The sequence below is a fragment of the Phytophthora infestans genome, genomic scaffold (assembly GCF_000142945.1).
Source record: "Phytophthora infestans T30-4 supercont1.14 genomic scaffold, whole genome shotgun sequence".
Lineage (NCBI taxonomy): Eukaryota > Oomycota > Peronosporomycetes > Peronosporales > Peronosporaceae > Phytophthora > Phytophthora infestans.
The window spans coordinates 1,064,768-1,079,535 of NW_003303745.1; the positions used below are offsets into that span (position 1 = coordinate 1,064,768).

Sequence of the window (14,768 nt, forward strand, 5' to 3'; positions counted from 1 at the left end):
GTTTTCTGGTGCTCTGTCTTGGTTTGATCACACTGAGAGGCTACTTGACGCGCTAGTTGAGAAGCCGGTTCGAATTCCCGATTCAGCCTTCCAACGTGCGCCCTTAGACGGGTGTACTTCGCGGCGTTAGCAGTGATCGTATCATCTGCCGTTCTCAGGCGATGCTCGAGGTCCCGACGAATCTTGTAGAGGCAGCGCCTCTTGCGCCCGATAACGGCCTGAAGTCGATCCACCTCCGTCTGAGCGGCTTGTTGAGAGGCGAAAGATTCGAGAGGCTCCTTGTCTAAGGTAGCCTTCTGATCGCCGAGTGCTTGAAGGCTAGAACGGGACTGCGCAATGGCGCTTCTTGAGTCACTAAGTGACGGGCCACATTCGGAGGGACGACTCCACCGAATGAGGTGGCGGCAAGCAGCTGTGTCTCACAAGGGCGCGATCCTGTCTTGAAAGTCGGATACAGCCATGTCACGATGTTCCAGGTCGCGGTATCGGAGGCACAGGCTTCAACGTCACGGGTGTTGTCCTGTCGTTCCTGCAACGCGTTCAGGCAATCCGTAAGGTCCGCACGTGTGGTGTCTAATTGGTGACGAACCAGATCGTACTTGTGCTGACGGAAGAGCATATACGGTGACGCAGTGTGGGCTAGAGGAGAAATAGAAGCGCTTGGTGAAATCAAGCGGCGTCTGGCTGGCATAGCAGACATTGAAGCCTGGGAGCTGCTACGAGTGATGGCCTTGTTGATTGCGCGGATGCTGATACCTATCCGTAAGGGCATTGCACCTCATTGGTCTCTGAACAGGGTGGGTGCACTGTCAGCGAACCGGTTTTGACAGCTCATGTCCAAGAACAGATTCTTTCGCATAATGGACTACCTTCACTTCTCGAATAACAAGTCACACCAGGCACGGCTCGACCGAGCGTGGAAAATACAGCCTGTTGTTGACGTGTTACAACGGACTTTCGCACGAGGATACCAAGGACCGCCTGGTCTAAGCTTCGACGAAGCTATGTTGCCGTCCCGCTCCCGGTACAGCCCAACCCAGCAATTCAACAAGGACCAACCCCACAAGTGAGGGACGAAGAAGCTAGTTGCAGCCTGTGCCAAAACCGTATACTGTATGAGGTGCGTCCAACGGGGTGGCGAGCTCAGACTCGCCGTCATTTTTTTGGTTAAAGTCCTTATGTTTTCTGATGTCCAACAAAAGGCATCAAATCTCGTTGACCATCCAACATTTAGCCAACATAACTTTTTTGCCTGCTTTTGAATAGAATTGAACTAGACTGCGATGCCATGGCGCATCTACAGATCTCGTGCCTAAGGACAACAACACAGGCGAAGGGTCCGTGCTTCGAAATATGAACGCCTTCCGTCATCCATCCACTACTTCGCCCTTGAGACTGGTCGTTGCGGACCGCTTTATACCTCTGTAAAGCTGGCACTGGAGCACCTATACCGGCGAATGTACCTGACCGGAACGACCTCAGTAGATCGCTCATGATTTGCGAAAGCCGTGGCCACGAAGTTGAAGACAAAGACCGTCAATAAGAAAATGGTAACCATCCCAGCACAGGGCACCACCAAGTTGGCCGAAAAAAAGCGCTTCCCGCAGCTGACAGCCGTCATGTGGATGGATCGAAGTCCAGTGCACATGTTGTCCTTTAGTGCCAGACGACGGCCTGGGGTAGTGAGTATATATATGTATTATGAAGGCTCTAACATCCTTACTAATACTTGTGTACTGTGGTGCGTCGTGTCGATGCTGAAATGAAGCCCATCCCGGTTCCAGATTTGGTGCGGGACTATCACCGCTAAATGGGCGGTGTAGACGTCTATGGCCAGCTGAGGATGCAGCGATATAACTTCCATCTCTCCTACAAGACGCGAAAGTACTGCTTTTCGACATGATGGTTGAAAACGCCTTCATCGTGTATCGACACTTCGGGAAGATAAACGACCAAAGTCCTTCAAGACACTTTGCGTTTCTGGAAACGTTGATGGAACAACTGTTCGCTATCGACTCGACCGAAACGTTTGCGGTGATCGAATAAGTTTATGCTTTACAGTATCACATCCAACATAAGCGTGAAAATGTACTGGTTATCCAACATAACGCTAAATTATTTTATGTTGCCGCCATGTTAACGAGCAGTAGCCGCTCGGGAATGCACAGCAGTGTCCCCAGAAAGAGGGGAACAGGGGTCGCGTCCGCGCACTAAAAATACTGTGGATCCAGTGGAAGGCGACCACAGGATGGAAGAGAATCTGGATATAGTCCAGTGTGAGCAGGGGTGAAACGTCGCCAGCGTTCATGTAAGGTGTGCGCTGTGTACAAGGACAAGCCGCGCAAATTCACCAAGTATTTCTGCCGGAATGTTCAAACGGTAGCAAACGGTGGGTGATGTTGCTTGTGGTATGGATTGCTCGGCTAATGCAGCCTGTGGTGGCTGTAGCAAATACTAGTATAATGTGGGGCGTGAGGGCAGAGATACCTGCTTTCATATATTGCACCTAGAGTGGAATAATGAAGGCAACATCCCGGGAACGCTGCTCGAGGGACACAAAACACGAGAGCGCCCGCCGGCAACACGACCAGGAAAGAAGCGTAGGCGACGAGCGCAAGGCTCTACTACTGCCAACGCTGGTGGTGACGACAACAGCGGTGGAGATGGCGGAGACAGCGGAATTGGTGAGAGCAATGCTGGAAGTGAAGGCGACGTCGCCGAAAGCGAGGCTGGCAGCGTCACTGGTGGTCCAGGTGATCAGAGGTGCATGGAGGTGTAAGTAATGGGTTGTGTCCAAAATATTAGCTAAGTCCAATGCAATGGCTTTGACCGGAAAGTTAGCGAGCGGATCGTCGACGCAATTGATACCACATTTTTATAGTTGTTTCATTGGCCATAATAAATGAAAACACTACTGCTGGTCGTTTGCATTGCCACAAGAAACGGGATAATAGATAGAAAGGTCACTGCTTATGTTTTTTTACAAGCATAAGCTGGTTAGCAGATCTCAATCTCGTACATAAGCTCCCTTTAGGTTGGAGGTGCCGACACAATACCCTGTAGTGTATTTAAACGCCGCCCTAACCCGCACTTCAAAATTCGGACTTAAAAGGGATCTATTACAAATGCTCATATTACTGTTTATGAGACGGAGCAATATATTACCCTCGTAATAAAGCCTGGGAACAAAGGGGTTAATACTACCAATAGTAATTTCTTCCAAATAATGTGGTTGGGAGAGTCTCCCGATGACCGTTAGCTTACCAACTTAAGATAAACCGACCTATATCCTCTCATTAGTGAGTAGTAGCACGAAAATGACTGATATTGAGAGGTACTTAACTATTGTTCATGTCCGCTCAGTTAAGATCGATTGAAGAATGATAACAGCCCCCCTCGCGGGTTTTGGCCAATTACGCAAGCCGGCACCAATCGATCCACAGGAACGGCAACGACGACCTCCCAGCATCTGAATCGCTACTAGTGTTGTGTGTACCGTATATTGGGTGCAGCTCCAAAAAGTGATACCGCTATCTAGTAATAAAATGCGGCCATATTATACAGCAAAGATAGTATGTACTGTAAGCATTGTTTTGTTTTCGCGTCATCGCTACATTGTGAAGCATCTCCTCTATCTGCCGTTGTTGGGACCGAAACACTTGCGCACGTTGTGGAATAGATTGGGATTGATATTGATTTCTTTCAATCGCAATATGACGACAAAGCTAGGGCGGCATAAAGTAGAGCAGCAAAACCAACGGGTCTTCCGCAACAGCAAGAACGCTCTTTGAAGGTCCGACGGTCCATCGTACAAGTCCTTGTACGTGGGGTCTGCACCAAACTTAGTAGACTCTGACATCAATAGAACCATCATTATGTTAGCCATTATGCTGGATGTCCCGGTCCGCACACACAATTATGTTGGACAAGGTCAACATAACGTACCGTACTCGCACCCGGTACTTTTTCATTGCCTTAATAGCTTTGCTGTCCGTTGCTACTGACGACCACTCAGACGCAGAAAGCTCCTCCAGTTCAGCATCAGTATCCTCGTCGGTCAGCTCTTTAATTTCTCAGTCCGCAACCCAGGTGCAGTCATCATCTTCCGCATTGTCTTCATCTTCAGCCTCTTCACGCTGATCTACATCCTCATCTGAGTTGAGTTTGGTACAAGTCTGAGCTCCCAAGTCCATAATGTTGGGATCACCGTCGACAAAACACGTCGATATCGCCGTTGTCGCGTCTGAGCTCTCGTCTTCGGCACCACTGGATTGAGCTTGCATCCAAAACCAGTGACATTTATGTTAGTCCTATGCTGGATACCCTTCTTCAGAACAAATCTTATGATGGATACATAAACAAAACGTACCGAATTGTCTTCGCCTTCCCCGCTCTCATCGAGAAGGATACGTCGGTGGCGCTTCCGTGATGCTCTAGTATCAGCGCGCTTGCTCTTCGCGCTGGAGGACGCTAGGACTTCTGGGCTTGTCCGGGTAAAAGGGGCTGCTTCACTCGTCTCCCCCAGAATATAATCCTGGTAACTGCTGCTTCTACGTACGAAGCTACAGTGTCTTGGGGCTGTGGGCTGGAAGCTGATGCAGCATGTGTCGGTGTATCTTCCCTGGGTGTCAGAAAGGCACTGTTTCACATGGACAGAACCTGCGCCGGGGCTTTCTTCTTGCCTGGTGACGCCTTCTTCTTGTCCACGACCTACTCGTCCGCTCGCGGCGCTGGATTTGTCGATGTTGTCTCCTCTCCGTCCGTAGGTTCGGGGCTGTCTTCAACTGGGACATCAATATCTTCTGCCGATCCTTCGCCCGAGTTGGCCCCATCATCCTTCCCCTCCACCGCACCACCGCCGCTGCCGTCATCGACGCAGGCTTTCGGTTTCGGGGCGTTTTGCGATTTCGCTGCGGCCTTCTTTTTTTTTTTTTTGGGGGGGGGGGGTACTCGTGATGCCTCCGTCAGTCGCTCGTCAAACGCGTCGCTCCTGCCGGAGAGCGTATGCGGATAGCATCCTACTCGCTTCCTCGGGTTTGTTACGGGGCTTCTTGTCAGTGGAAGCCGCCATTGTTCGCGCCAGCTCTTTTTCTCAAATGAGCGAAACCAGTGGCTGTCGGCCGACAACTCTTGGTGGGTGAGGACACCCTTTTTCTGGTGCTCTGCAGGAATGCCAAACCCTATACATGTGCATTCGCTAATTTTACACACATGAAATAAACTTAATATTTGTATTTCAGAGAGTTCTATACAAACTTTAAGTAAAAAAAACTTCCTTATGTAGTATGGATGAATAAACACTTCTTTCCGACAGATAGTTAGGTAGGATTGTGATCAGGTTAGGGGTTGTCAATCTTACGCCAATTGAATTCTTCATTTTCATCTTTTGGCCAATGGCATCCCGTGTGGGTAGGTCTCTTATTCCGACAGCAAAATATTTATGGATGGATACGAATGTTCAGTATAAAAAGTATTTTTGAAATATTCTTGTCATTCCGACAACAAGGACCTCCAGTAGGATTCCTACTTCGAAGGAGCAAGCATTAAAGTACAAAGTACGTGCTTAGGAAAATGATAAAATAACATGTCTTAACAAAAACTAGTGGAACAGAAGTAAGATTAGATATACATGTACATGTACCGCATTCTTTTATTCATATAGCGTCTTTGCTAACCTCTCATTGTGCTTCTACATGTAGAGGCCTGGGTGTGACGCAGTCTTGTTGCCCACCACCTCCCAGTAGTCAGCAAGCAGCAGCAGAAGATCACGATGACCAACGTGATGTGTACGACCAACGCACCAGTACAGGCAACAAGCCTGCGCCGGGTATTTCTAGTATTTTTACTTGACAGTCCACCTCAACTGCATTCACCTCGGCCTCTTCCACAGTCTCGAGCGCCGCTTTCATGGCCTCGGTCGTCGCTACGATAGCCCACCAGCGTCATGTTCATCTACACTGCCACGGCCTCAGAAATGGCACTGCGCGTCTCCTATCCCACCTCTTCCGCCAGCTTGTCTCGCGCTGTGCCGCATCCCGCATTCGTATACCATCACCGTAGAACGACGCCACCGAGCGCACCTGCTGCAGACACGTCCGATCCGATCGACGCCAGCGCCGACACAACCAACTTCGTCACGCTCGCCGTGCTAGCACCATCGCGCGTCTCCACGTAGGTCTGCACGCCGTCAAACACTATCGTACTCATTGACGAGCTCATGTCGCGCCCATAAACATCCACGCCCAGTACTCCGACCACCCCATCACTCTGTCGGGCGCGCACCGAGCGTGCATACAAGCTGGGCATCGACACCTGCGCCGTCTCGTCCTCCGGTATCCCCACCAGGACCACCCATTCTTCACTCGATTACACGCCACCAGCACGCCTCCCTGCTACCGCTACCCTTCACGCTCGCTCGCCCGCCGCCGTATATGTCGCCGCTCCGCGCTCTCACCTGTCACCAGCACGCCGCTCTGCCGCTTCTGTCCTTCACGCTCGCTCGCCCGCCACCAGTGCCACCATCACCGTCGTATCCGCCGCCCTCCGCGCTAGCTCACCCGCCAACCGGATGACGCACTGGCACCGTTGACCTTGCGCTCCAGGCCACTCTTTTTAAATAAAAGTTTCAATAATTTAAAACCCTAGATTTAATTACAGATATTTGTTTTATAGTATACTGTATGTGGTGAGTACAGTATGTGGTGTTTGCCAAACACTGTTTGGTACCGGTACCTGAATCTGTCTGTTGTTCCGAAACATGTCGGAAAGGGGTAGGGTGCCGAAACGGTTGCGATGAGGAATTACCTTGACTCAGTGAAAAGCACTGAGATGTGCCAAATCGATCGTGGAAATGGTGATTATCTGGACTGCGTCAGTGAAAGCACAGTAACAATAATTTTTTATTAAAAGAGCAATAGTATCAGTCTGTCAGTAATATTAACGGGCATAGTTCATCGATAATAATACTACATGCCTGTCGTTCATAAATCTAGCAAAAACATACATATTTATATATATATATAAATGGGTGTTTCGAAACCGACGCACACTCAAGCCCCTGTTGGGCGTTCTTACAATCAATATCCCACCAACACTTGCAATCTATAGCAAAGCATGGCTCGAACTCGTCTGAAGGACCCCCCAGATTATGGAGGTGTCCCGTTCACCCTTGAAGCCTCCGATCTCACTGCTGCCACATCCATGGGAATTCTCCACTCCAATGTCCCAATTCAACAAACCGACGCAACGGCTGCCGATTACGGTGTAGCGTACAACCGGCGGGACAACATTGGGAATGAATTTCACGCTTCACAAAGGGCTATTTAAGATTTGTGCAAGGAATTCTCCCAAACTTGTGGTTTCCAGCTTAAAGTTTCGAGCTTTTCTGCTAAGCGGAACGGATCTGGCAACGCCAAATACGTGTGCAAAAAAACTTAACGGGCAGCAGTTTTACGACAAGGATGCACCAGAGGAAACAATTTCTTGCCCTTTTTTCTTTAACGTGAGTGGAGTGGAAGGATTCTGGAAGGTGACCCAAGCAAACTTTTGCCATAACCACGTGAAGCACGTAGGATTTTCCAGTCGGCCTGTTGCTGAGGGGTCTGTACCTCTTCTTGTTAAGGACAAGAGAAACACCACACAAAATGTTGAAGAACTTGCGAGATTGGTTGAAACCGAGATGCTGCCGCATTATGAAGGGAAACTTGCCCGAGTAAAGGGGACGTCGATCGCCGAGTTTCTAAAAGGAAAGGGCTTCACTTTGGGACCAACAGCTATTTCCTGCGTTAAACAAGGCATCGAGGCAAACAACGAGGTGGGTCGCTTGAGTAGCTACCAAAATCTGGAAAGCTACCTAAAGTTGATGACCGAGAAAAACCCAGGTTCTTATTACAAGTTCGAGAAAGAAGCTGACGGGACCTTCAAGCGGGCGTGTTTTTCCCCGAACATTGGTATCCGAGTGGCTACAATGGGAAGGCGTCTCTATGGTGTTGACGGTGCTCATCTCAAGGGTGAAATGAATAATTACGGTTTTTTTTGTGGCTACAGCAAAAATCACATCGTACCCTTTGAGTTCTCCATTGTTTTAGTAGAGAATTTCGACAATTGGCTGTGGTTCCTTCAAGCTATGAAACAAGCACTGATTGATATTGTCCGATTCACCCTTACATCTGACCGCCAAAAAAGACTTTTGTCTGCGGTACCAACTGTATTCCCTGAAGCCGGCCATAGATTTTGCCTTCGACACATTAAGAGTAACATCAACTCTAAAGGGATTTCTTTAACTGGGAAGGAACGTGGACTAATAAACGATATGGCTCGGAGTGACTGCGAAAATGACTACAAGTTATTTGAAAAGCAGCTCGCTAGCACTAAACCGGGAGCTGTCGAGTATCTGCGGGGAATAGACAAGAAACATTGGGTTAAATACGCCTTCCAGGAACATTTCAAACTACCAACATACAACGAAACGACCTCAAACCTTGCGGAGCAGTCGAACAATTGGATTGGTGACGAATGTCGAAGTGCTAAGCCCTTGGAGGCCTTTAGGATTTATTTTAGAAAATTAAGTGAGCTTATTTCTGACCGACGACAAATGGCTGCAAACTGGCTGACGAAGGCTCCTGGCTCTCAGCTCGTCCCCACGCTGTCAGCTGAGCGCAAGAAGCTGGCAAGTTTTGGCGGACAATGCAAAGTTACACCGTGTATGGAAGGTGCTTATAACGTGCTGTTCGTCGGTTCCTCTAAGCAACCGGGTTGGGTGCACCCATGGCGTATGGTCAATCTACCGGACTCAGAGTGTGCATGCGGTAACTGGCAAGATAATGAATTTCTCTGTGAACACGCCATACCAGCAGCAGTCACTGAAGGTCAGCGTCTGGAGACACTTTACGACGCCAAGCGGCTCTCTATCGACAATTTCCGAGATACGTACATGACTCCGTTTCGACCGTGGCCAACAGACATCACACTACAAGAAGACACTTCGCTGAAAGTCCCGGTACGTCAATCGGACTCTCCTCAAATGGGAAAACGCGGCTTTAAACCAGGTCCAAGACCCAAGCACAAGCGTCGAAAGTCAACACATGGAGATTAGCGACGGGTTTGAGGTTGCCAGAGGCGACTAAAGACACAAACAAACTTAAGCAATGCATAATACCGGCTGCTCTTATACACATTTGGTTATCACATTATATGCTACAACATTTTTATATGTTACAGAAAATATAGAGGCTACGATGCCGCGAATGACAAGTTGCTGTGTTTTTTTTGTTAAAAAACCAATAATTTTATTTAACTTTTCTAAGTAGTTTGGGTTTTGTAATCATTAACCCAGACGAAGTGGGATCTACGGAAGGCAATCCATTTCTAGCTTAAAATGACATATTTGAGCCATGAATGACAGGTTTTTGTCATTTTAACCGAGATTACTAGCCATTTACTGACTGCTTTTTGAACTGTTCGAGCAAGTCAAGACTGATCATTATTTGGGAAATAGTACACCTGCATCATATAGTAATAGCTGCTATGATGATTATTAATAATATTATGATATTAGATTACTACTATCATAAAATTTCTACTACAAGCCGAAACAGTCTAGCCGGGTCAATAATTGCCTCCCAATCCACCGTAGCTAGATCCTTGGCGCGCCTGAGGTTGTTGGAATTCGTTACCCATACATAACGATGTCCATTCCCCCCACCTTCCATAGTTTCGTCCTCGTCGTTGGTTTTATTTTCCTCGTCGTCTACCTCGAAGTCTTCCTCATTTAACTCGTACCACCCCACCTTGTCCAACTCTTTTTTGATGGAGTGGACCTTCGTTGAAAAGCGGCTAGCCGCTCTGTGTTTTTCAACTTGACGGGCAACGGCTTTTGGACCGCACCCTGTCTTTGTCTTCAAGTGTTGGATCAGTTTGTACGGTGTGCTGAGGGTAATGTGACAACGCCAGCACTTCTTCGTCTTTCGCCCTTTAAGGCGACTGAGCTTCTTCTTGGACGGGTGCCGGAGGACAGGGGCCATTGAAGCAGAATGAAAAAGGAAAAGTGACTAGTGTTTGAAAGTGAAATCTTTTTTCATTAAGAACGTAGTAATGTATGACTTGTCCAATTCATACGAATATTTCCTTTTTCTATATTGTTACTATTAATGTACTAACACTGACTCAGTGCTACTAGCGTTGCACATCGATTTGGCACATACCAGTGCTTTTCACTGAGTCAAGGTAATTCCTCCGGTTAAAATGACAAAAACCTGTCATTCATGGCTCAAATATGTCATTTTAAGCTAGAAATGGATTGCCTTCCGTAGATCCCACTTCGTCTGGGTTAATGATTACAAAACCCAAACTACTTAGAAAAGTTAAATAAAATTATTGGTTTTTTAACAAAAAAAACACAGCAACTTGTCATTCGCGGCATCGTAGCCTCTATATTTTCTGTAACATATAAAAATGTTGTAGCATATAATGTGATAGCCAAACGTGTATAAGAGAAGCCGGTATTATGCATTGCTTAAGTTTGTTTGTGTCTTTTGTCGCCTCTGGCAACCTCAAACCCGTCGCTAATCTCCATGTGTTGACTTTCGACGCTTGTGCTTGGGTCTTGGACCTGGTTTAAAGCCGCGTTTTCCCATTTGAGGAGAGTCCGATTGACGTACCGGGACTTTCAGCGAAGTGTCTTCTTGTAGTGTGATGTCTGTTGGCCACGGTCGAAACGGAGTCATGTACGTATCTCGGAAATTGTCGATAGAAAGCCGCTTGGCGTCGTAAAGTGTCTCCAGACGCTGACCTTCAGTGACTGCTGCTGGTATGGCGTGTTCACAGAGAAATTCATTATCCTGCCAGTTACCGCATGCACACTCTGAGTCCGGTAGATTGACCATACGCCATGGGTGCACCCAACCCGGTTGCTTAGAGGAACCGACGAACAGCACGTTATAAGCACCTTCCATACACGGTGTAACTTTGCATTGTCCGCCAAAACTTGCCAGCTTCTTGCGCTCAGCTGACAGCGTGGGGACGAGCTGAGAGCCAGGAGCCTTCGTCAGCCAGTTTGCAGCCATTTGTCGTCGGTCAGAAATAAGCTCACTTAATTTCCTAAAGGCCTCCAAGGGCTTAGCACTTCGACATTCGTCACCAATCCAATTGTTCGACTGCTCCGCAAGGTTTGAGGTCGTTTCGTTGTATGTTGGTAGTTTAAAATGTTCCTGGAAGGCGTATTTAACCCAATGTTTCTTGTCTATTCCCCGCAGATACTCGACAGCTCCCGGTTTAGTGCTAGCGAGCTGCTTTTCAAATAACTTGTAGTCATTTTCGCAGTCACTCCGAGCCATATCGTTTATTAGTCCACGTTCCTTCCCAGTTAAAGAAATCCCTTTAGAGTTGATGTTACTCTTAATGTGTCGAAGGCAAAATCTATGGCCGGCTTCAGGGAATACAGTTGGTACCGCAGACAAAAGTCTTTTTTGGCGGTCAGATGTAAGGGTGAATCGGACAATATCAATCAGTGCTTGTTTCATAGCTTGAAGGAACCACAGCCAATTGTCGAAATTCTCTACTAAAACAATGGAGAACTCAAAGGGTACGATGTGATTGTCGTAGTCTTTTGCTGTAGCCACAAAAAAAAACCGTAATTATTCATTTCACCCTTGAGATGAGCACCGTCAACACCATAGAGACGCCTTCCCATTGTAGCCACTCGGATACCAATGTTCGGGGAAAAACACGCCCGCTTGAAGGTCCCGTCAGCTTCTTTCTCGAACTTGTAATAAGAACCTGGGTTTTTCTCGGTCATCAACTTTAGGTAGCTTTCCAGATTTTGGTAGCTACTCAAGCGACCCACCTCGTTGTTTGCCTCGATGCCTTGTTTAACGCAGGAAATAGCTGTTGGTCCCAAAGTGAAGCCCTTTCCTTTTAGAAACTCGGCGATCGACGTCCCCTTTACTCGGGCAAGTTTCCCTTCATAATGCGGCAGCATCTCGGTTTCAACCAATCTCGCAAGTTCTTCAACATTTTGTGTGGTGTTTCTCTTGTCCTTAACAAGAAGAGGTACAGACCCCTCAGCAACAGGCCGACTGGAAAATCCTACGTGCTTCACGTGGTTATGGCAAAAGTTTGCTTGGGTCACCTTCCAGAATCCTTCCACTCCACTCACGTTAAAGAAAAAAGGGCAAGAAATTGTTTCCTCTGGTGCATCCTTGTCGTAAAACTGCTGCCCGTTAAGTTTTTTTGCACACGTATTTGGCGTTGCCAGATCCGTTCCGCTTAGCAGAAAAGCTCGAAACTTTAAGCTGGAAACCACAAGTTTGGGAGAATTCCTTGCACAAATCTTAAATAGCCCTTTGTGAAGCGTGAAATTCATTCCCAATGTTGTCCCGCCGGTTGTACGCTACACCGTAATCGGCAGCCGTTGCGTCGGTTTGTTGAATTGGGACATTGGAGTGAAGAATTCCCATGGATATGGCAGCAGTGAGATCAGAGGCTTCAAGGGTGAACGGGACACCTCCATAATCTGGGGGGTCCTTCAGACGAGTTCGAGCCATGCTTTGCTATAGATTGCAAGTGTTGGTGAGATATTGATTGTAAGAACGCCCAACAGGGGCTCGAGTGTGCGTCGGTTTCGAAACACCCATTTATATATATGTATATATTATATACAAAATATACAAACATACATATATTTTATATATATGTATGTTTTTGTTAGATTTATGAACGACAGGCATGTAGTATTATTATCGATGAACTATGCCCGTTAATATTACTGCCAGACTGATACTATTGCTCTTTTAATATTAAATTATTGTTACTATGCTTTCACTGACGCAGTCCAGATAATCACCATTTCCACGATCGATTTGGCACATCTCAGTGCTTTTCACTGAGTCAAGGTAATTCCTCCTCTTAAAGATACTAAGTATCTGGAGGATGTGCTACCCATAAAAATGGGAACGTTGCACTGGACCTCTATGTCGCACTGGGACCGATTTTTACGGTAGATCTGACCATCGACTTCACAATGTAGCGACGTGTTCATCAGAACGCGAAAAACAAAGAATTGCATTGAATAATTCACCATCAATGGGCTGCCGTTTCGGTGGAAAGGCCTACTCCAATCCTCCACTATACCGGTATATATACTGTACATGTAGGAAGGTACATGTACTCGAACTTTCCATAGGCCGCCGTTGATACAATGCATCGACGAAAATCGTAATTACTTGAGCTCACTAAAGATATTTTATGCACGAATTAAGTCCGAAATCGCTCTGTGCTGGATGATTGAATCTGGCTTCAGAATTTCGTAAACATCACGGTTCGTTTACGACACTGTATGTGCTCGGCATTGACAAAACATATACATGTACCTCACTTCCCAATTTCAGTTTCACAACCTTCATGTCATTCCTTCGTCCCACCCTCGCTCTCCTTGCCGTCACGGCCCTTGTGACCACGTCCGCCCAACTGAACGGATACTCAAAGAAGGAAGTCACGCCAGAGGACACGGAGCTGCTCCAGAAGGCGCAGAGCAATGTGAGCGCATACAACAGCGACGTCACCTCGCGCATCTGCTACCTGAAGGTCGACAGTCTCGAGACTCAAGTCGTCTCGGGCGAGAACTACAAGTTCCACGTTTCCGGTTGCAGCGTCAACTCGGACAAGGAGCTGGGCGGCTGTGCCAATCAGAATTGCGAGTCATCCAAGTACGACATCGTCATCTACTCGCAGTCGTGGACCAACACGCTGAAGGTGACGTCGATTACGCCCGCCAACTAAATGCCTCATTGTGGGAGAACAGTCATCAGTTGGGAGAGATAAAGCTCGCTGTGTCCCAGTTTTTCCTCCGGATTGTACTCGGATGAGTTCCTGTAGACTGTACATGTAGTTATCCTTGGAAAAAGAAGCGCATTATTGCTCTAATTTTTAAAAGCGTACTGCACTTCAGCAAAGAAACCTCGTAGAGATTAAAGTACCGTCGTATCATTATGATTCTGCACACATCCGTCTTATTACCGTTGAAGATTCCGATTTGTCTGCACTGTTTTCGAAGCTCTCCAAGCTCTTTGATCGCTCCTACGTATTATCTAACGTTTCTCTCTTAGTTAAGCACGGTGGGTACACCAAAAATATGAACCAGGACGACCTCGGATAAAGTTCCCAAGGTAAAAATCACTCGTGAGGTGGAGAATTTTGCGGAATCGTTGGAATTGTAGCTTGAATCAAATTAATTACCGTTTTTGGTGTCGACCATCCCATATAGTGCCATCCTACATAAGGAGAAAGTTGCAGCAGATTGAAGAGTGTGGCAAATCGTTCGAAATCAATCTAGAATCTGAATAGACTTAATTGTATTAATGCAAGGAGGGTGCTAGAACGTCAAGAGAAGACATCGCTACGAAGTCCGTATGAAGACGATTTCCCAGCTTGTGGGTGATGTCCACTGTGTCTTCCGAGATGGAATGCTCTATCATCTGCTGGAAATCTTTAGCTGCTCGCTCATTTGTGCTCGCCGGGAGGTAGGAGACAGGAATCAGCCGGGTGCAGAACTCCAGCAACGTCCCACTGTTTGATACGCTGTTTATTGGGCGAATCGAGCTGTAGACGTCCTCAGACTCAAAGAAAACCATCTATACAATCACGACGCAAAACCGTTCAATGTATCGACAAGACACGACGTGCTCCTGAGTCAAATGGGGGGGAACGCCAGATGATTTACAGAGTTGCTCACTCACATGTCTGGCGTTTATTCCCTCAGATATACTGTTTTT

The 14,768-nt window shown here is 47.3% G+C and overlaps 2 protein-coding genes across 2 annotated transcripts; both read left to right on the forward strand.

The window, feature by feature from the left end:
• Positions 1 to 1,762: 1,762 nt before the first annotated feature.
• On the forward strand, positions 1,763 to 2,779 carry PITG_09172 (uncharacterized protein; the record flags this gene model as incomplete). The annotated part of the gene is made up of 2 exons (XM_002903435.1): positions 1,763 to 1,789; positions 2,459 to 2,779. The coding sequence occupies 2 exons, from the start codon at positions 1,763 to 1,765 to the stop codon at positions 2,777 to 2,779; spliced, it is 348 nt and encodes a 115-aa protein (XP_002903481.1).
• A 10,619-nt stretch (positions 2,780 to 13,398) lies between these two features.
• Positions 13,399 to 13,776, forward strand: PITG_09173 (protease inhibitor EpiC2B; the record flags this gene model as incomplete). Its single annotated transcript, XM_002903436.1, has 1 exon — positions 13,399 to 13,776. One exon carries the CDS (start codon positions 13,399 to 13,401, stop codon positions 13,774 to 13,776), a length of 378 nt encoding a protein of 125 aa, XP_002903482.1.
• Positions 13,777 to 14,768: the final 992 nt, after the last annotated feature.